Source organism: Dryobates pubescens, chromosome 8 (genome assembly GCF_014839835.1).
Source record: "Dryobates pubescens isolate bDryPub1 chromosome 8, bDryPub1.pri, whole genome shotgun sequence".
Lineage (NCBI taxonomy): Eukaryota > Metazoa > Chordata > Aves > Piciformes > Picidae > Dryobates > Dryobates pubescens.
Window position 1 is genome coordinate 29,525,131 of NC_071619.1, and position 22,885 is coordinate 29,548,015.

Genomic DNA, 22,885 nt, shown 5'->3' on the forward strand with positions numbered 1-22,885 from the left:
TGCACACTTTCACATCTTTGGGGGAATGTAGTAGAAGAAGGATATGATGAAGTGGAGTCACTGTATCCACCAGTCAAGGACACTGCCAATTTATCTCTAAAGGCTGTTTAGAATTTCTTGAATCACATTTTATCCCTTCTAGATGATGAAACAGAGCCTGATGAACTCATCCACAGATGACTTGGGACCTGTAATAATTTGATCAAGTTTGATTTGAGAAGGAAGCTCCTGTAGTTTAATTTGCTGTTAGTGAGGAAGCATTCCACCTGTCTTCATTTTACCTGGAACAGCTCTGGCACCTCTGTGCAGGGGAGCACTTCTCAGAGCAGCTTGGAGGATGGATGCTGAATTAGTTTGTGAGTAATGAGGTTCATTTAAGAGAGTGAATCGCAAGTTGTGGAGGCAGGTTTGAAGTCTGGTGAGGGATTCAGGCTGGTGTAAGGGGTGTAGTGTGGGAGGGAATTGGGAGTGGAGATGCTCCGCAAGCAAGCAGAGCATGGTGAAACGAATGCATGCCTGGTCCTTGCTGTGTGAGGAAGGGGTAGAAGAAGAGATCAGGAGTCAAAGACGATTAGTGTGGCAAGAGGGGAGAAATTGGATTAAATAGAACCAACTGAGAAAATTATCAAAGAAGCCAAGATTGCAGGAGGAAAAAAAGAGCTTCATAAAGCACACAAACAGAGCAAGTCTGTGCCTGCAGGCCTGTGCTTCTATTTAGTGGAAGTATTTAGCTTCAGTGCCTTGGGCGATGTTAGAAGAAGAGTTGTGCCTTGGAACTAATGTGCCTTTTCCCTGCTTTCCCCCTTTTGCCACTGCCTCTTGAGGGAAGAGACTGTGCTGCTCTGCAAAGAGAGAGGTGCTGCAGAGGTTGCCCTTGCTGCCCTGCTAACCCAGCTGGTGGCTTCTCCTCACTGCTTTGCAGCTTTCAAGCCAGCTGCAGCATGGGGGAAAGGAGCACTGAGCTTGCTGGCTCTGCTGAGTTTGTGGTAGTGAAGCTACAGGAGAAGGAGGGTGGGTGAGGGAGCCAAGAAATATATTCAAGGATCATCATGCTATGCATCTGTGCAACTGCAAATTGTTTTGTGCACCAAGCGAGTAACGAACGATGTAGAGGGGTGGCAAGGGAAATTCGGTGTCAGATGCAGTTTGCCTTGTTTGAGTGGAGAAAGACACTGTTTCATGACTGTGTGCAGTAAAGCACGTGAGGCCAATGTGGCAGTAAATTGAGAAGCACCTTCCTCCTCAGCAGACAGTAAATATTAATGAAGATACAGGTGGTGCACGCAGAGAGGTACACTCGGAAGTAAATACAAAAGGAAGTAGAGCAGTTATAAAAGGCAAACCCTGGAAGGGAGTGATGGCTGCTTTCCCAGAGGTTTTTGACAGGGGCAAGGTGAAGGAAAATGCAACAGCATCAACAACAAAAGAAAATCACAACAGAGTTTTATAAACTCCAGAGGAGCTGGGAGACGAGACTGAAGGGAAGTGAGCATCATCCTCCTTTTAACAGATAAAAGGGAATGTGCAGTAACAAGCACTATGGAGGAGTCGCAAGGAATATGGAGCAAAAAAATCTCTTTGCTGCTGACACTTCTGTGATTGATTTAGGGCAGTCTCTATGCAGAAGCTGTAACAGGCTGTGCTAGGTCTAACTACAGCAACCTATGGCTGTGCTAGGGAGGCAGGCCCCAGGGGCTGGAAGCAAGGGAGCAGCTTTTGCAGTGGTAAAGACAGCTTCAAACTTAACAGCGGGGCTCAGGGCCAGATGCCCTGAACATTTCAGTTCAGTGGCTGCCCCATGCATGAGTTGGGGTTGGACTAGATGATCTCTAGAGGTCCCCTGCATCCCCTATCATTCTTTGATTCAGTGAAATGCCTAACCCAAAAGTCCTTAACAGAGAATGGTGACCCAGAGACCAGAGCTGGGTGGGAGGCATTTTAGTTTAATTTAAACCCAAAGATGCCAAATGCAAATTGATGTTTGGCTTTTGTACAGAGGAAGGTCCAGGTCACATAAGTGAAGCTCTTTCACTTGCCAGAGCAAGGCTCAAGCTTCCTACTTGTACCCCACACCACTTCTTTCCTACTTTCAACTGAGGCTCAGCCCATGCCTCCCATGGCTCTTGTCAGTTTGTAGAGCTTGTGGCAGGAGACCCTTTGCTCAGCCTGATAAAAGAGAAGGGAAGAAGTTTGAAGACCATTGTGGCTTGCTCTCCCTGATGCAGGCTGTTGGGAGTCAAATGTTCTCCTGGCTTCCTCAAAAGGATGCAGCTGAAGGATGGTCATCACCAACTGTGCCATGTTTCATGACAGGTGGTGGTCAGAGTGCAGAGAAGTGACAGCAGAGAAACTGTGCAGTTCAAAACCATCAACTAGAAGTGTGTTCTGAGGAATGAGTTACTTCTTCAAGGCATGGTTGCAAAGGCTACCTGTTTCAGAAGGGTGGTGATTTTTGTCAGCAGGACCTTTAGAGTCACCATTGCCTCTTGATGTGGCAATGGGATGCAGGAGTTACAAAAGCGGGCTACAAAATGGTGTTATTGCTGCTTAGTGAAGGACTCTCATGTCACATTTCAGCTCTTCAATTGTACAGTCATTACAGATTATGCCTTTTAAAAGTCCTTTGGTGTTACCAGTGAGATTGACTGGGAGAAGATATGTAAAAAAGATATGTCTGGATCTGAGAGAGAAATTAATATAGATGTCAGATTTCGAGATCCAGATTTTAAACTGTTCCTGGAGGAGAATCACATCAAGTTGTCACTGTCCCATACTGCAGGAGCTGATCTGCTTTACTCTTCGAATCCTTCTTCCAACAAGAAGAAACTTAAAAGTCTTTACCTTGACATATGGAAAGAAATAAAGGTGTTGCTTTGAATAGGAAATGAAGGGAAGAGCTGCAAGAAACCTTCTACAAGGCAATGAAGGAGAGTTTGTGGAGGTTTGTAAAAGCAGCAGGCACAGATAGTTTCTTTCAAAAGTTGCACTTTAAAGGGTAAGACAAAAAATTGCAACTTCAGCGGGGCAGGGATGTAGCTTGCATTTTACCACCATTTGGAATCAGAAAACACTGGCAAGGCTTCTTTAGCAGCAAGGCCACTCCGTTACACAGTGCCTCGTTGTGTGTGTTGGAAGAAGTAAAGCCTTGAGCAACATTTGCTAAAAAGGAGAGGTTCTCTACACTTTTTAGTGTGACTTCTTTCTCTTTAAATTTGATTCTATGTTTTTTTCCATTGCTGGATAAGTGATGCAGTGTTTGGACCTTCTGCTACCTTACTACTGTATACCTGCCGTTGGATGCCTTTTGCTAACGCTGTTGCTAGACTCCTTGTGGCTGTTTCTGTCCCTTGGTGAACAAAATTTGGAGGGGTTTTGGTTGGTTGGTTTTATAAATTTTTGTGATTGGGGGATGTAGACGGTGATTTATTATTTTTATTTTTTCAGAGTAAATATGGAAGGGCAATTAAAAGTGTGTCCGAGCTCTCACTAAGGGCATAGGTTTGGAAGTTACAATGCAAGTCTTCTGTTATGGCATTTCATAGCTGAAAAATCTCCTTTTCTGTTTTGAGTCCACACAACTTATTTTTGGATCAGAATGGAAGTTAACATTAAAAAGGGGCAAGGTTCCTGGAAGCTTTAATTAAAAGGCAACATCCTGAAACTTGTAATAAAACCAGACATTGTGGTTCTAAAATGATGAAATTGGGAAGAAGAGTCCCAGCTGTGGAAAGTTACACATCATAGAATCAACAAGGTTGGAAAAGACATCAAAGATCAGCAAGTCCAACCTGTCACCCAAGACCTCATGCCTGCTAGACCATGGCACCAAGAGAAGTGTGAAGTGTGGTGGGAAAGCAAAGTATGTTGCAGGATGTATATTTGCAGTACTTAATGTATGCAGTGTATGTGTGTGTGTTATAAATACGTCTATACACACACACATATATATTCACATATCTCCCTTTTTTCCTTTTAATGTGCAACTAGATATGCTTGTTCCTCAGTTGGTAATATGATGCTTGAAGAATTTTAAGTGACTGTGCAAACATTATTTGACAGAGAAAGAGGTAAAGAAACCATGTTCACATGTTTTGGCAGGAGTATAATCTGACACCTTGTCCTGTAAACTTGTGGACATGTTTGAAATGCTCCTATCAGTGCCACAGTAGATCACAAAGCCCAGTTTGAAAAACACTGTTTGCTGCCTACTTGGAGCCACCATCACTGGAGGTGTTTAGAAAGAGACTGGATGGAGTACTTGGTGCCATGGTTTGGTTGATTAGGTGGTGTTGGGTGATAGGTTGGACTCGATCTCAAAGGTCTCTTCCAACCTGGTCTATTCCATTCCATTCCATTCCATTCCATTCCATTCCATTCCATTCCATTCCATTCCATTCCATTCCATTCCATTCCATTCCATTCCATTCCATTCCATTCCATTCCATTCCATTCCATTCCATTCCATTCCATTCCATTCCCATCTGCCTGCCCTGACAGAGGGGATGAAAGCAAAGAAATTGCCTTGTGGTGACTTTTAAGAAAACAAGTTTGTTTTCTCAGCTCTCTCTTAACTTTTTATTTGTGGGGGGGTGGGGGATGGGAAAGGAGTATCTACATGGAAATACATGTCTGTTTACCTATTTAGGAACAAACATCTATTCCTAAAGTCAGTCAGCTTCATGGCTCCAGGACTCTGAATTAGCGATGTTTAATCCAGCAGCAGAGTTAGCACTCTTGCAATCAAAGTTGACAGTCTATAAATATTTACCATCCAAACCACCCTGTATTGTTCCTTTGTACTGTCAGTTCCATGGAGCTGATTTTGTGTTGGGTGTAGATGCTAATGCAGAGGGCAGCATTTCTGGGCATGCACTGCCGGTGCCTGCCGTCTCGGCATAGCCCTGTCGTGAGCTGCTGGGGAAGATGAGAAAGTCAGTTGTGCTCTGGAGTTCAGCAGCTCCACTGAGCTAGGCAGAAGGGTCTGCTGTTGACCATATTCCAGGTTCAAAACCCTGACCCTGCTGAAGGCAGGAGTAAAATTTCCACTTCCCTTAGGTGGGATTAGAATTTCCTTCTGTCTTCAGTCATGGTGGTGTGAAAGCTGTAGTTCTTACCTGTAAATGCTCTCCTCCAAAGTGAAGTTTTAAAAAACAATATACTGTGCTTTCAGAACAGAATATAATCCTCTTACTGAAATTATAAATTGCAATAACAATGCTAATTAAAGCAAGCTAGACACATCTGAACTTGTTCTTTTGTTCAGCTTGGTGATAAACTGCAATAAAATGAACTGATTCAGTGATAGTGTTGCCATACCAGGCTACTTTAAAAATGCTTCACTCAGTCTCAGGTTGCTTAAACTGTAAAAAACCTGGCCCTAGGTAGTTTTAAACTTAGTTTTATCTTTCTAAATCATTGTAAGCAAGCTTCTAAAGATTTTGAAGCATCTAAAGGTTCAGGTGAGCTTTGAAAGGGATATATAATAATTCCACAGTGAGGAATTCCTGTTTCCAGGCACTTTTTTTTGCCTATGTTATAAATAACTAGGTCCTTATGAACACATGTAACATTTCTGACTGTCTTTACAGTAAGTAAGCTGTCAAGTTCTGGCTCTGTGCTCCAGAAAATGAGTGGGAGAATTAATACATTGGAGAAATAAAAATAATTCTGTGAAGTATAATGGAGTTATGGGTGATAAAAATCAACCTGCTGACTTGCTGCTTGGGCTTCCCAGCAAAGGCTGATCTTTGTGAAACGACATTGTGAAATGCTTGGTACCCATCCCAAGCATCCTCTGGCATCCTCGTGCACTGCCCCACAGGGTGTGGGACTCCTGTGACTGGCTGAGTGACTGAAAACCTGAAGGTTGACTACTGCAGGGGTCCAGCAGTACATCTGCATGACCAAAGCAGCACAGAGCTCAGCATCTGCTAGGTTGCTTGGTATTGATCTTACCACTAGCCAGGAGTTTAGGCTAGCAGAAAAGGTTTACTTTATTCTGTCCATAAAAGAATCAATTTGTAAATGGATTTGCAGTGGTTGGGGCAGGAGTGTAAAAGAATAAAAGTTAATACCTGTGTGACTCTTGAATCAAACTTGCTAAGGTTTTTCTTGGTTGCTTCTGTCTATAGTAGTTGTCTCAAGTAAGATGTTTGTGCAAGAATAAAACAGAAGAATTGTGAAGATGATCTATTGTCTAATGCCTCTGTGAAAGAATAGATGAAGTAATTTATTAACTACCGCTGACTTGAAATTCTAGTTTCTTCTTCCCCAAGTTTTGCTGCCTTCCACTGTAAGGGACATGATGAGGAGTCTGGGCTCAAGCCAGGCTGGGTCTGATCATCAGTGTCCATTCTCAAGGTCATTTTTCCTTCTTCCCTGGCTGAAATTGGCTTCTGCAGCCTCTGTGGTCACCCCAACCTTCCTCTAGCTTGGCATAGGCTGTCCCTTCTGACCCTTCAGACAGGCCTTCACTTTTTGCTCTGTAGCACGGGGCAGTAGGAAAAGAGCAGTTTTGTTTACTCCCTCTTCTCAAAGCTTCCTGAATTTTCCATTCATTGTGTTTCATAATTTATATATTCCCCTCTACTTTATCTTTTAAATAAAAAGGCTAATAAATAATAATTTTTATTTATTCATTTTCTCTTCTTTTGATTTCTTGTGACTCAGGAAAATGACACATTGCTTCATTTTGCCAAGCATATATTCTCACTGAATAATCTTTAAACCTATAGTTCACTGGTTCCAGAATGTATTTTGTGCTGAGAACATCTCCTGAAAGCCTGATATGATACACCTGATTATGAAGTCAGGACCAGTTCAGTTGAACCCTGCCCCTGACATAGCCTTTTCACACGAGGGGACCCAGTTTACGAGCTGTGTTGTGAATTTATTTGAGGCAGTCATATCTAGGACAATGCATGTATCACCTATTAAATGGATTAAACCTACATGTGTTTTATGTAGGTCTTTTAACAGCAGAAAATAGGTACAGTGAAGGTCAGGTCTGGCTGGGTGACTCCAGGGTTTGCAATAGCTCTTTCTGCACAGTAAACATTGACTTTTATCTGGGAATTGCATTAACTATTAAAATTTAGTGTTTCTGTATGCTCTTACTCACATTTTCCACTATTGATAGGGTGCCTAATTTCATTCCTATTAGCAATACAATCATTAGGAAGCTCCAAGAACTGCAAATGTGGAGGATACATTATTTCAAAGAACTAAATTGCATCTAAATACGTGTGTAGGAGCACTCCTTGGCTGGAACATGCAGTTACAATCCGCAGCCAGATTCATCTTTATTACTACAGGAAAATATCCAGAAGCATCACAACCTTGTGTCAGAGAGCAGTATTAAGCCCATATAAGTCCCAGAGTCCCTCTAATTTTCTGGCTGCAGGGAAGCTTTCATTTTCTGCTGCAAGATGTTTAGGAAGCTACTTGTCAGAGGCTGTAAGTAGGTTAGCTGAACCTGCTGTATTTCTGCCTGTATCATTTCCCTTAGCTATCACTTGCAGATAGCAGAGAGATTTTTTGGGGGGGTCCTTCTAGTAGCTGTGACATGGCAATGCATTTGTAGCTTGCCAGGATGTATTGAAACATGTGTACCCCTACTCCCATCACAGTGTATAACCAAGCACTGATGTAAATTGGAGGAGGAAGTATTTAGGTTATAGGGGGTGGCGGGGTTGTGTTGCTTCATTTTGAAGTACCTGTTATTACAAGAAATTTAACTAGACTTCTAACTAGGCAGTTTAATATCTTTAGATAGCAGGGATTTAGATGGTTGGAGCTTTAGTATTCCAAGAGCTTGTTATTCAACAAGATCTCACACTTACCTTTTTGCTTCTCTAAAAGTACTATCTACCTGCAGAGTGCTTTTGAGGTGATAAATTAAGAAAAACAAAACAAAAAACCCTTTACAGTGTGGGGCTTGGAAATACTGATATGAAAAGCAGCAGCATACACAGCAAACAATAGACTGAGCAAATTTTTCTCTTCCATAGTTTCCTTAATGGAAAAATACAAAGGAACTCAACAAGACACACACACACACACATCCTTGTCACATGCTAGCTGCAGAAACACAGACTGCCTTGCCTGTGTTTCAGGAATGTAAACACAGGTTTGATGTGGTCCTTTTCTAAAGTTTCTGTAACTTTTGTCTAGGAGTGAAATATAGAAAAGCACATGGTAGAGTTAAAGGCCTTTCAAGAGGATGAATCTTTGTTCACACATTCCCAATTTGGAGGGTGCCAAGTGGAATATTAAGGCTTTTTTTCATTTGGAAAGCAGAACAAAATGCCCTGAGCTACAATTATGTGCCTTAGATATAGAATTTGAAATAGACTTTAATCTATCAGGCTGATTATGTTTGTATTGAGATTTCTGATAAATGGAGCTGCTAAAGGCTAATTCCTGTATTGGTTGATTTATTTCTTGTGGTTTTGTTTTTTTTTTTTCTCTTGTGAAAAGATATAGATAGTTTTTCTAAATAATTATTTCAAGGTTCATAGATAATAAAGTGAGCCAGTGTCATGGACTGACTCAAATCTGCTGCTGTTATTCGTACCATGCTGCAGTCATGCCAGCTTCAGAAATGGAAGTGCTAACTGGAGCAAAGTATGATGAGGCTTGAAGTTCAGACTGCAAAATGGGAGGCTTCTGGTTCCAGTTGCTCCTTCTGGGTTCCTGGGTGTTGGCTTTTCTCTGCAGGGATGGTGGCGAGGTGTGTGGTATGGGTAGCTGCTGGGTTTAGCTTTCTGGTTTATGCTGGGGTTTTGTCCTGTGTTTCACTGCACTTCTTCTGCAAATAGGCTAAGCTAAGGTAGTCATGCATGGTATTATTAGATTAAATAGTTTATTAGCTAAGGTAATTGTGCATTGTGATTATGATATATCAAACTCTCATCTCCTTGTCTCAACCCTGAGTTTTGTGTGTTATTGTTTCCCTCACTCTTGTGTTGGGGGAGCAGGAAGTTTAGCCCTTGCACTAAACCCTTACAGCCAATGATCAGAGGCTACATCTCGTCTCAAGGTCATCACATGTCTTTAAAGGAGAGGACTTGGGCTTTTGGAACTGCCTCCAGAATCACTGGGCAGTGCTGCTTATTGTTTACCAGTATTTTTGGCAGGGAAAATAATCTAAATAGTGCTTTGTGTTTTTTCCCCTACTCCAAAGTTAGAAGGATAGTACTAATGTCATTTACAGAACAGGTTTACCATAGGCTGCTGTTAGTGAATATTTTGATCATTTCTCTTTATTTCCCAAAACATTGACAGGGAGAAAAATTCATAGTTGAAATCTGAAAAATGAGTAAAGGTATGAGGCTGTTTTCCCTTTCCTGTTTTATGTGCAGTACTCTCCTCTTAAGATGCAGCCAGACATTTTATTCTGCTATTTTGTTGATGTGGTTAACCTTGAGACACCTCATAAGACTTCCTACCAAAATCAAGCAGTAGGAATTTGAGCTTTAATTCAGCTTTAGAAGAGTAACTGTTTCTTTTTTGGTGATTTGGTCCTTGTTCACTGCATTCTTCTGATGCAGCTTTACTCTTCTCCAGGGTAAAGTATCACAAGACCACACCGTGAAGAATTTTCAGGTGGACACAGGCCTGAGATGTGGGTGAGACCTTTAGAGAAACAGGAAACTACAGTAGAAATCACCTCCTAAGAAGTGCTTGAGAATTTTCTGAGCTGCTTTTTCTAGTGTCTGAGTATACAAAAGGTGTTTGTTCCCAGCAGGCAGGTTGTGTTCATACCAAGGTACTGAAAAGTACAAATTTTTCCTGGTATTAAAGTGAGATTCCCTTTTGCTTTTCCAAATGCAGTGTGCACAGTTGAATTTTCATGAATATGTACATCTCACATGTTTATAGAATAGAATAGACCAGGTTGGAAGAGACCTTCAAGATCATTGTGTCCAACCTATCATCCAACACCACCTAATCAACTAAACCATGCAACCAAGCACCCTATCAAGTCTCATCCTGAACACCTCCAGTGATGGTGACTCCACCACCTCCTCGGGCAGCCCATTCCAATGGGCAATCACTCTCTCTGTGTAAAACTTCCTGCTAACCTCCAGCCTAAACCTCCCCTGGTGCAGCCTGAGACTGTGTCCTCTTGTTCTGGTACTGGAATAAAAAGAAGAGCTGTGTACTAGGTGGTGAGAAAGTATACAGGGTATTATTCTATCTGAAATAAGATTAAGCTTTACAGCATTGTGGTTCCAATGTTCTACTCTATACTACTATAAACTCTCATTATAAGTAACAATGCAGGCAATGAGCTGGGCAGCATCTCTGTCACAGGTATTTTTGGACTTCTTTTCACACAAGGAAGAAATGGCAAAACTCCTGTACTGCTGCAATGCTTTAAATCAGAACAAAACTAGTCAAACTGAACCAGCAGGTTAACATGTCTGTTTCTTCCCAACGCAGAAGTGAGGCAAAAAGTAACACAAAAAGTCATGATTGAGACACCAAAAAAAAAGTGAGATCAGAGAAGAAGATCAGGAAAACATGGTATAAAAAGCATAATTACCTTAGCCTGTTTGCAGGACAAAAGCACGGCACAAAGCAGCAGCAGGCAGAAGCAAGTGACCCAAAAGCCCAAGCCAGAAACTTGTCCATCCTTGTTCCACCACCATCCCAGTGGAAAAGACAACTCCCAAAAATCTGGGACCCAGAAGCAGCAACTGGAACAGGAAGTCTCCCAGGTTGCAGTCTGAACTTGAATCCCCATAATACTTTGCCTCAGACAGGACTGTCATTTTTGAAGCTGGCACTAGTGCAGCATGGTGTGAATAACAGCAGCAGGTTCGACTCAATCCATGACAACTACTCATTGAAACTTAGTGAATCGTGGCTACACTTCACTGGGAAACTGGTGAGACAGATATTTGTGACAGTAGAGTAACAACACTTTCTAAGCAATGAAAGAAGCATGTAAAAATCTTGTTTAGGGTAAAATTCAGCATCTGACAAGAGTTGGCAATTTATCAGAGATAAATGGTGAAGATTGCATTGTGTAAAGAATCATTTTGATGCCTGCTGTAGGGGAATGTCAGCTGTGATGTGCTAAGGTTTTCTGGCATGTGTTAGCTTGGGAGAAAACAAATCCATTTTATAAAGGTTTTCCAGAAACTTCAGAAAGAAATACCAATAATGCATTCTCCAAATGAAAAAGAATCAGGTATGCTTCATCGTTCTTTTTGTTCTTGAAATACTGAGTAAACCTAAGAAAGCCTAAGGTCAGAAAACCTATTAAAACAGGGAGGAAAGAAAGTAAACAAAACCCCCACAACATCTTGCACACAGCAGTTTTTAAGAGACTTTTGCTTTCAAGGACATATCAGCATGAACCTAAAGCATCATAAACAACAGAAAGTCAAAAAGCACTTCACAAGAAGCTAAGTTCCAACCATTACTTGCTGCTTTGGGTGCCTTCTGGCCTTTGCAATGAAAGATTCTGAAGGGAAAAGTAATTCCTTCAGGACTTTGCATCTCTCTGGCTGTGCTTTAAAGGAAAAGTCCTGGCAGTCTAAAAGGAAACCTAATGGAGACTTTTGTTTTGTGTGTAATGCAGGCACATCTTTAGTAACAATGGAAGTATAACATCCAGGAAAACAGAGAAAATGTGACCTTTACCAAATATTAGAAAGAGCCAAACCCACACAAAACCAGACACACATAAACCCCAAACAAACACGACAAAGCAACCTCCCCAAACCAACCAACCAACAAAACAACAGAAATGCCCAAACAAACAACAAAAATACACAGAACAAAGCAACCAGCATTGCCTCCATAGTTTGTTTAATCCCCCTTCCCAGGGTGTTGCCTTTCCTTTTGTTACTCTGTCATAACATTATTAGTTCTGGGACTGCAGTGGACGACAGTGGCTCTTTGGGGCACATCACTCAATGCTGAGGAGCTGTCTAACCTGACTGAAGGCAAAAACTGCAGTAGGTGCTACTTTACTGCACTGCTTGGGTACTTGCATCTTTTCCCCCATGAAGTGGAGCAAAGGGAGGAAAGCAAAAGAGCAGTTGTGGAAGATCCATGGTGAGAAATGGTCACCATGCATACCATTAGCAGGAAGTTTGTGAGGAAGCGATGTTATGTCTTTGTAGTTTCAGATGGAGAGTATTTATTCCTCACATAGCCAGCTGTGTAATGGGTACAGTGTGCATTTTGAACAGCCAGTGCTTTTGTTCTGCCCATCTTGTAGTACAGACAGGAGTCTGGAACTGATGCTGAAGTGATGGGAGCTTATGGAGGGACTGTTCTGGTCGTGTGAAATTGCCCCTCTTTCCTCACCAAGTGATGAGCAGATGAAACTCTCCCTGCTTGTCTGGCATGGGCTTGGTATCAGGGTCTTTCTCATGGCAGCCTAAAGCCATACCAAGTTACTGGTATGGCAAAAGTGATGAAAGTTTAAATAGAAAGCGGTGAATGTTACAGAAAACCCAAAGCGCAGTGACAAAGAAAGATCCCATCCCCACCTGAGGGTGCATGCAAAACCCCCAGGGCTCCTTCTTCCCCCTCCCTCTGCTGGGCTAGTCTCAGCTGGCCAGGCCTGAGACTGCCCATCCCCCTGTGGCCTTGGGCCTAATCAGGCCCATGGCCGGGAGATCTCTCCCCCAGTTACCAAGTCTCGGAGAGGGAAGGAAAGAGACAGTGCTAGACTCCGCACTGGATCTTATAGTGGTGCAAAGAATTATGGTAGGAAATACACAATTTCCTGTGTCCATCCCTCTGGGCTGGACTTCTGGACACAGGAAGTGAACACCCCAGGGGGGCACCCAGCTCAAACTGCAACACTAGTGAAAGGGATCCCTTATCTTTCTGATCAGTCATGTGTCCTAATTATCTCATCACTGGCAACAGTAGCAATGATTGGGGGAGGAATTCATCGGAGTGTTTCCTAGTCTCAGCTCAGGCACAGTTGGCCGTTTAGAAATCTCAGGTTTAGGCACTGAGAAGATGGAAGCTAATGTAGTCTGTGACAAGAACAGGATGACAGAATGTATCTCCTCTACCGTATTGTAAAATGGCTTAGAGGAGTTCAGTGTGAAGTTTTGAGTTGTACTTTTTTCTGTGCCAGCAAAGGTTTCAAACTTTGAATGGAGCAAGACTGAGTGGAACTTTGTGAAACTGTGAATAATTGAGAGCATCTATGGTGGAAGATGGGAAGAGAGGAAAAAAGGTGTGGAGCTACTTGCTTCAGCCCCAGAGTATGTGGAGTAGTTGCTGCCTAGAAAAAAGTGAAACTGTCAGCTGGAGACTTGCTGAAAAAGTGGTGCAAGGCAGCCTGGTTTTATTTGTGGCTCTCACTAGAAACATAGAAAACATTCAGAGAAGGTACTGGAAAGGAGGTTGTCTTTATTTTCTGAATGGTATTTGTGTTTAGCAGGGACAAAATTCAGGACAAGCCTGGAACATGATGCAACATTATCCTATATATGCCCAGAGTTTTCCTGATTGCAAGGTTGCTGAGAGGAACTGGTACCACAGGGCAAAAATGTTTTTCTGGTGCTTTACTGTTATGGTTAAATAAGAAAAACAGTCTGAGACAATTATTGCAATTTAATTGTTTGTCTTAATTACTAACTTGAAACCCTGATCTCACTCGGGTGATGATACTCCTCCTGCTTCTCTCAATTGTTTCAGAGTTTTTGGGTGAAGTGTGCACAGCTATGAGGACTAAACACCTTCTGCTTTCTCACCCAGTAAAAGAGTTGAAAGCCTGTGGGATGTAGGATATGAAGAGTGTCTGACTCTGTGGGTACCTGAAGTCATTAGGTTTCCCTCCTGTCCTTACATGATTTAGTGATAGGAGGCACGGTATGAATTCCTTTCTTTATGTAGTACAACAAAGTGTGTTTGGGGCAGTTAATTTTCTTATTTTGTGCTTCCTGATAGGACTGCTTCTGTGAGGGTTTATAGGACTCATCTGTGCAGAGACAACATGCCTTTCAGCGTCCTTGATCTTGGATCCAGAAATTACTGTCTGTCACGTCTGTCCTCTTGCATGGCGCCACTCAGGAGAGTTTCAGTAGCAGGGTTTGATGATTGATCTTGATAGCACAGCTGCAAAGTCTTTAAAATTTTCATTTTCTCATTTTTTCAAGATAAAATGGTAGGATGGAAGAGGATGTGGTGTGGTAGCCTTCTGGGACAGGAATCAGAAATGGATTGAGAGAGCAGGTTTCTATTCTTAAGGCAGTGGAAGATTGAATATAATAGAAAGACTGTTACTGAACTCTGCATGTGTTGTAAGCATGTCTCTCACTCCCAGGTAGGTGTGCCCTGCAGATACTTTGGACATAGTGTTCTTACTTTTAAAAGCTAATAATAGAAACTGTTGTGTCTCAGGTGTTCCTCCTACTACCACTTAGGGATTGCTGTGGCCAGACATAGCTCCCAGGGCATGTTGTGGAGCCTTGCTCCCTTCATAGTCAACTTTTGGAGGTGTAAAGTGGCTTTTGTTCAGGGTGTCTTTGATGGGCTGGAAAGGGGCTGGCTTTTTCTGCTGGGATATGACAGGCAGAGAAATAGCTTTTGTACCAGCAGAGAGCTGTGTGAAAGCAGTGTAGCCAAGATATGCACCAAGACTCAAAATTCAGATCATTGAAGCAGGTAGTAACAAATTTGTAGATGGAGTCTACCCCAAAATTCTGAAGCTCTTCATATTAAGAAAACTCATTTGATAAATGCAGTGTGCAGTTTCTCATTTAACTAATGGTACCAGGAGCTTGGAAGGTACTTGCCCTTAGTTTAGTGCTCTTAGGTGTTTTGGAAGGGATTCTAGAAATGGGAAAATATAGTAAGATGATACAATTTGCCAATTCTATTATATTATAAAGCAATTTAAGACTAAGGGCACACCATTTGCTGTAAAGGATTCTCCTGATGGTGTTGCAGAATGCACCCCTGGATTTGTGTGCTTGACATTCAAATATTGTTTTCTACACAGAGTGAGACATTGAAGCTCCTAATTACAGTTATTCTACACAGAGTGAGATGTTGAAGGTCCTAATTACAGTTAGTGGAAAACTATTCAATATGAGTAGAAAGCTTCCACATCCAGATGTCTGCTTGAGAATAGAATTTAGTCTCTAGCTCTTCTTTAAGACCTTAGATGCCAGAGATGATCTTCAACTATACCTTGAGATACCTTCTGGGTTTCTATCAAAGAGGCAGCCCATCACTATAAACCATAATTTCAGTGCAAGCCCAAACTCCAGTCTCAACAAAGGCCCAGAACTGTACAGATTTTGGAAGAGGACAAAGAGAGTGATCAAGCCTATGAAAACCTTTGTACAAGGAACAGCCTTATAGGTCCAGATTCCTTAGTGTGCGGTGGAGTCTCTTGGGGTGGGTGGTGGAATATGTCAGAGATCTGCCGAATTTCACTTAAGTTTGCCACTGAAGATCTGAGCTGCGACAGGCACTCCAGCAGCAAATCCAGTTGTGGTGATGGACAGCAAGTTACAGCAATGACAGTGTTTGTCCAGAGGCAGGCTTGCTGAGGTAGAAGGTGTGTTATCTTTATCGTTCAATTATTTTTTTTCATTGTGCAAGTCTTCCAGAACCCTGGGCAGACTTGGTGTGCTTCTCCTCCTTTGCCTGTGAGCGAAGGAAACCTGACAGATTTAGCCACAATCAGCTGCAGGGAGGAAGGATTTGGACCGGGATGCCCTATGGCCAGATGATCTTCACTGGAAGCATCCTTTTGACTTAAAGCCTGCCAAGATGGCTTTGTACTTCCCCCAGGTGAAGGTGCTTAGAATTTCCTCAGAAACCTTTGATATTCCTTCTGGCATTTATCTCATCTTTGCTGTCTTTTGCCCTGTGTAGTGGCCATTGATTAGAATCCTTACATACAAGCAGAGTAACATCCAACAAGTGGATTGAAGTGTATTAACAGAAATAATGCAGTTCATTAGCTCATTTTTTCAGGCTGTAGAGGCAGCTGGGAATCATCAGTGTGAATCACCTTTGAGTGTAAAAGAACTGCATTTTGTTGTTAGGAGTGTTTATTAGTATTAGTTTATTAGTTTATTAGTACAGTGACTATAGGAAACATTCAGTGGGCTGACATCAATTGTATGAGGTTTAACGAGGCCAAGTGCTGGGTCCTGCACTTGGGTCACAACAACCCCACGCAATGCTACAGGCTAGGAGCAGAGTGGCTGGAAAGCTGCCCAGCAGAAAAGGACTTGGGGGTGCTGGTTGACAGCCAACTGATTGTGATCCAGCAGTGTGCTCAGGTGGCCAAGAAAGCCAACAGCATCCCGGCCTGTATCAAAAATAGTGTGTCCAGCAGGAGTAGGGAAGCAACTGTGCCCCTCTGTTCAGCGCTGGTGAGGCCACACCTTGAATACTGTGTTCAATTTTGGGCTCTGCAGTGTAAGAGACATTGTGTTGCTGGAGCATGTTCAGTGAAGGACAGTAAAGCTGGTGAAGGGTCTGAAGAGCAAGTCTTATGAGAAGTGGCTGAGGGAACTGCAGTTGTTTAGCCTGGAGAAGAGAAGGCTAAGAGGAGACCTTACTGATCTCTACAACTGCTTGAAAGGAGGTTGTACTGAGTGGGTGTTGGTCTCTTGTCCCTGGTAACAAGTGATAGAGAAAGAGGAAATGGCCTGGAATTATGCCATGAGAGGTTTAGATTGGTTGTTAGGAAAAATTCCTTTACTGAAAGAGTGGACGGGCATTGGAACTGGCTGCCCAGGAAGGTGATGGAGACACCATCCCTGGAGGTGTTCAAGAAATGTGTGGACATGGCACTTCAGGACATGGTTTAATGGCCCTTGTGGTGTTAGGTCAGTGGTTGGCACTGATGATCTTAGAGGTCTTTTCCAACCTTAATGATTCTATGATTCTGCATTGTGGAGCCACCTCCATCAAATTTGCACACATCCTTTGTAGGTGTGTGGAATGTCTCAAGTGCTGATTTCTCTCCCTCTGATTATAAGGAAGTCTGGAGGACTAGATCAGGTATAGACATATCTATAGTTAAGTAGGACAGTTATGACCTATCATATATCATAGCTTCTGATGCCATTAATGTTTTAAGAGCTCAAAGAAACATTGAGTGGAATGAAATTTACCTTAAAATTCACTAATGTTACCATCCACACAAAGATAAGCCCTTAGCTGGAATGTAGAGAGGAACAGTATTGTTCATCATCAGCCCTGTGCTCCTAGAAATTACCCAATAAGACAAATCTAATGTGCTTTACGTGGGAATTTAAATGTCACTGTACCCATTTTACAGGTGAAGAGACACTTAACAGATTGAAAACCAGATTTAATTAATGTTAAATGCAGGGCTGTCCCGTTATAGACCAGGTAAAATAAGTTATTTTCTACTTGATTCAATTAACTTCAGTATTTAGGATCCCAAATACAGTTGAGTATAATTTGAAGTCTGTAGATGTAGTTAGTTGTTGAATGGCTTCTAGCTAAAAGAGGGGACCCCCCTTTCTCCTTCTTTCAAACATATGGAGGAACAGGAATGCTTAAGTTCAACTTTACAGGAAAGTGCATGACAGTGTTGAAAAGAATAGTTTTCTTCCTCAGGTGCCTATTTTTTAGTTCATTCATTTGATCAGGAATGGGTTGGTTTCATTTATCTGAGGCAATGTAACATCTCTGACATTTATGTGTTTTGTTAGCCATAATTAAGTGTAATTTTGTTAAGATTTCTAGCAACTTCAAATATTAGCCTTAACCCCTGTCTTATGGCAAATATCATCCTCTCAACATGCTAACAGAAATGTTTTTCTACTCGTTGAAGATAGAATACTTAATGTACTTGAAAATTCAGATTATATCTAGCACTCAATTGTAATGCTCTGCTTTACATGTAAATTATGTTTTGAAGCACCTTATCTTCTCTCAGTAGTGATTAATCCTTGAAATAAAGGGGGAGGAGGAAACAGGTAGTTTGTTTCTAATGATGCATTCCCCCTTTGGGAAAGATTACCTGTGTACAACTTTGTTGAGTTTAACAATTCGAAATGAATTGTTGAGTTGTCCATGGAGACCAATTCTGTTTCTTCAGAAGAGTTTTTGTCAGGTTACATTGCACTCTGCTTCTCTAAAGGAAATAAGTTCTTACATCTCTATCTAAGGCAAGAGATAGTAAGTTCCTTGCTAGCATTTCCACTTAAGTAAATAGAGAATCATAGAATCAATAAGGTTGGAAAAGACCTCAGAGATCATCAAGTCCAACCTGTCACCCAACACCTCATGACAACTAAACCATGTGCCATGTCCAATCCCTTTTTGAACACCTCCAGGGATGGTGACTCCACCACCTCCCTGGGCAGCACATTCCAATGGCCAGTTACTCTTTCTAGGAAGAACTTTCTCCTCACCTCCAGCCTAAACTTCCCCTGGTACAGCTTGAGACTGTGTCCTCTTGTTCTGGTGTTCGTAGCAAGTGCTGGTAGCAAGTAAAACTGTGTTGCAGTATGCTTGCTGGGTGGAGCAAAGGTAGAGAGTGAGAAGGCAACTCATTCAAAACATGCTTTTACTTTGTGTGGGTTTGGTCTGCATGTCTAAATTTCAGGTTATACTCATTGTGGGCTGATTCATCTTTGCCTGTCTGTGGTGCACTCTCAGCTGCTCTTTAGAGTCTCTGGTTGCCCTCCCTTCTTTTCCTGCTCTTCCTTTTTTTCCCCAGCTTGTACATAGATAATAATGGCTTGTGTAATTTTGCTGAAAGATCTATTTGCTGCCTTTAACAGTATCTGGTTTTGCCTTGTGTACCTCTGAGTCCCAAAGCAGAAAGCGGGAGCACGTGGTAACATCCATCTTAATTCCTGCAAGTGAAGGGTAAAAACTCAGTGCAGTGTTGGGTTTTTGTCTGGGAAACAGGGGGGGGAAATGTTGCTAACTGTATTTTATTTGTGCATGGAGTCGGTAGATGACACCGCACAAAATGTTTCGGCTCCAGTGGGGAAATACTGTCACTTGAGAGTGCTACTTAATCTCCCTCAGATGAGCTGTGCAAACTGCTTCTTTAAGATGGTATGACTTGGCCTTTGCTTGGAAGTGAGCAGTGGTATGTAGCAGTGTGTGTGCTCGAGGATCCTGCAGCATTTGGAAAGTTATTTGGAAGAATTGCTTAATGGGTGATGTTTAATCTGCATATTGAATCCACTTAGCATCCATATGCAGAAGTGTTACAGCTTGCCTTCATTCCAAAAGGTGAAACAGAGAATGGTTTGCTAGCAGTGAGAATGAGTGTGAGGTGGTTGGTGCACCCTGTGTGATGTGCAGCCACCTGATGGGTTGTTTGTTTTGCTGTTTTTGTTTGTTTGGGCTTTTTCGCTAAGACTGTACTGAGCTGACATTTGAACAGGGGATGGTGGTGAATGAAATTTCTCTGTCCCTTGTACTACAAACTGTTGACAATTGTTATTGTGGATGGGCTATGACAGATTCACTAGCCAAAGGCTTGAACTCGAGGACCGTTATGAATTTCAGTGTCTCTTTTCATTGACTGAAAAGATATTACACATATAAGTAAGGCTGCTAACCTCTTTTCCCTTGCTGGTTTTGGCTGTGCATTTGACAACTGCCACAAACTGTTTGAATGCCAACTGAGTGACAGGAAATAAGTAAATTGGAAGAATAAATACAACAGAAAAATAACCTCTTTTTTTCCTTCCCCTTCCCTCTTTTCTTCCCACCCCTGTTCCCACAATTGCAGCCACAGGAACAAGTCTTCAGGCTGGCCTCACCCTTCAGGGACCTGGAGCTTGAACCAGGGGACACCTTATGGATGGGAGATGACGGCAAACAGAGATGGACGAGACTACTTCATCAAGTAAGTGGGAAGTGCAAGCACTGCAGCCCTGTTCTTGGCTGTATCTCCTTGGAATCCTAATTCCTTCTTCAGCCCCATACAGTTAAAGTTCAACTGTTCTAGTTTATTGCACAAAGGCAGCTCTGGCTGTACTTTACTGTGCCTCATTTCGGTACTTGGTTATTTCATTTACCCAAGAAAACTGTGACAGTACAAGGAGATGAATTTGTTGAGGGATTGCAACAAATGTTAACAAAAAGACCCTCAAAAATCTTTTAAAAGCCATGTTTAAAGAATGAGGCAAAAGGTCAGTCCTGACTTGAGACTGACAGCTTTCCTCCATCTTTGCCACGTGAGGTCTTTTCATTTGTGGAATATGTTCATTGTACTGATAAGGAGGTGGTGTGTGCTTTGATCCTGTATCATAAGTATTCTAATTATTAGATTTCCCACAGCTCTGAATGTAACAGGGATTGCAAAATGTGGATGATGTGATTGTAAATGGAATTGGGTTTCCCTTTCCCAGTGAAAACAGTGCATGATTGTTCTTTGAAATCACTCAAGCAGCTCGGACAAAATCCAGTTTGCTTTTCCAGCAAAGGTACTTTAACCTGGCTTTGGAACTTCTTCACTAAAAGAGAGGTGATGGTGGTGAGTTAGCAGAACCACTGTCTGAATTTGCAGCATTGGTTGCTTTAGCTTGCACCCCATTTTTTCAAGTCTAGCATTTTGATTCTGATTGTATGAAGAACTTTGTTGTTGGTTGGTTGGTTGTTTTTAAATTATTCTTTTATTTTTCTGTTCATCAGTCTGTTTAGACTTTAAAAAGTCCTTTAAAAAGGGGCTTTTAAAAGTCCTCAGTAAGAAATGTAATTCTTTATTTTAGCACATAGTAGAAGGGGTAGGACACATTTTAAATTGACCATTAAAGCCTTAATTCAGCCCTTCATTTGCAAATCCAGACTTGTATAGCCTTAAGAACAAGGATCTCTTACTCTGGTTATTTCCTTCAACCCTCTTGGCCCAGGGCGTGTGCCTTGGCTTCCTAGGAGACATTTGCTTTGGGAGCCAAAGCAAGATTTGTAGCAGTGTGGTATCTGGCAGGCTTTTTAGATTTAGAGTGATTTCAGACCTGTCCAAATTGGAGCAAGTTGTCTGGGTCAATGAGGGTTCAAAAGCTGCCTTTGAAATGTTATTTTCTTTCTTGAATGTGTGTTTGTCACACTTTGCATGTCTGTAAGACACCAGGTGCAGCGCTGGATATTGTGAAGCTGAATGCCAGGCACAGGATAATTGTATTAGCATAAGTTTTCTGCCTGAACTTATTAGACTTATCAAGAAATATAGGTGAACCTCCAAAGCACTGTGTAGATGTGGCTGTGCTGCTTCTGTTCCTGTAGTTAGGGAAGGGACTTGCACACCTTGGGCGTCCATTTTTTCTGCAAACTGTTGCTATGGTCTCCTCTGTGTGACTGAGATTCATTTGAAAAATTAATATTCCTCTTCTGTGGCCAGGCAGCACGTTGGATTCCTTCTCTTTCCTCTCTGGTCACATAATAGGACTCAGCACTTGCGTGGCTGTACGCAGCTGCGGCTTCCAGGATTCAGTGTATTAGAACTCATTCATTTTGCACATTGAGAATGCTTTCGAACTCCCAGCAGCTAATGAGTATTTTGTTTATTTTTTTAATTGCCTTTTAGTACCTTCAAGTGCCACATCCCTCTCTCTTAAATGCAGAAAACTGTATCCAGGAACAAAAATCCTTAACAGTCAGTGCCAAATTATGCCTTAAGTGGTGTTAGGCACTGTGGTGGTTACTGTTGTTGAGGCTGGTTTTTTGCTGCCCCCTTCCCCCTTTTTTTGTCTTTCCCATGGTCTTATAAGTTGCTTGTTTACCATTTTCTTTGGGGTCCTGGTCTTCCTTCCATTTTTCTCTGCACATGGATAGCAGATGATGTGGGGGAAAAAAATAGGCTGCTTTAAGGGGCAGAAAGAATGAGACCTCTGAGGAAGCTGATCTGCAGAAGCCAGACTTTCTTCCCCACCCATCTCTGAGCAATCTTAGGTGGAGTTGAATAGTGCTGCCTATGTATGCAGTGTGAATTTTAAACCAACAGTGTTGGCTGTAACACCTGCAGTAACCATCTCTCCAGAGCAGTAATGCATCCTAAAATAAGTGACAGCCCCCTGGGATGCATTTGAAGCCAGTAGCTGAAAGTGCAAGGTCCTGCACCTAGCTTGAGGCAATCCCCAATATCAATATGGGCTTGGGGAAACCATTTGGAATCACACACTACTGTACTGAATCACCAGCTCTTCACTGGTGCTAGTGAGCATCACCCCAGGTAGTTACTACAACGCAACTGGGTAGTTATGTGACATGACCAAATGACCAAAGACTGACGTGGTGAATTTGCCAGCAGCTCCTTTGGGGAGGACTGTCGTACCTGGCCTTACAGTGCTTGTTCTTTGGCCAAGGAGAAGCCCTCTCTGGCTTTCAAAGCAACTGCTTTTGGAAATACTGCATGAAACTATATAAATAAAATCAGAATTCAATTTCTTTCCTTCGTTTTTCAGCCCTGGATTTTAGGAGTGAAAAAATAAGATGGTTGTTGGCAGTTACACCACTGAAGGCAGGAGAGAGATCAGTGAGATAGCATTTCATATTGTATCCAAGGATTTTTACAGCCACAAGGATTAACAAATTGCATCACACTGAAGGAGCAAAAAGCAATTCTAATCCTCTGCTGAGTTTTGATTAAAGTTGTATAAACCAGGTATTAGCACAAGGAAATGTGTGCATGAGTTCCACAAGTAAACAACATCATTCATAGCAACATTAACTGTCTTTTAGTCAAACAATGTACTTAGTGCCATGTATAGATATCCATTCAACTGCAAGCAGGCACACTGTGATGATGAAATTGTGGCAGGAGCAGAGACTCCAGGAGAAGCTTTTGGTGAAAGGAAAAATAATTATATAGTGTTGGTGCAAAAGCTTTGAGGCAAGAATGGGAAGAGATGTTAATTCTTTCTACTGAAGTAGAGTTGGG

At 42.1% G+C, this 22,885-nt stretch overlaps 1 protein-coding gene across 4 annotated transcripts in view; it reads left to right on the top strand.

The window, feature by feature from the left end:
* The window catches only part of FRMPD4 (FERM and PDZ domain containing 4), a 350,428-nt gene that overhangs the window by 212,680 nt on the left and 114,863 nt on the right, over nucleotides 1-22,885 (top strand). For all 4 annotated transcript variants that reach the window (XM_054163756.1, XM_054163754.1, XM_054163755.1 and 1 more), the window contains exon 2: nucleotides 19,736-19,852. In XM_054163756.1, the coding sequence (XP_054019731.1) occupies nucleotides 19,736-19,852 (117 nt within the window). The remainder of the gene's footprint in view (nucleotides 1-19,735; nucleotides 19,853-22,885) is intronic.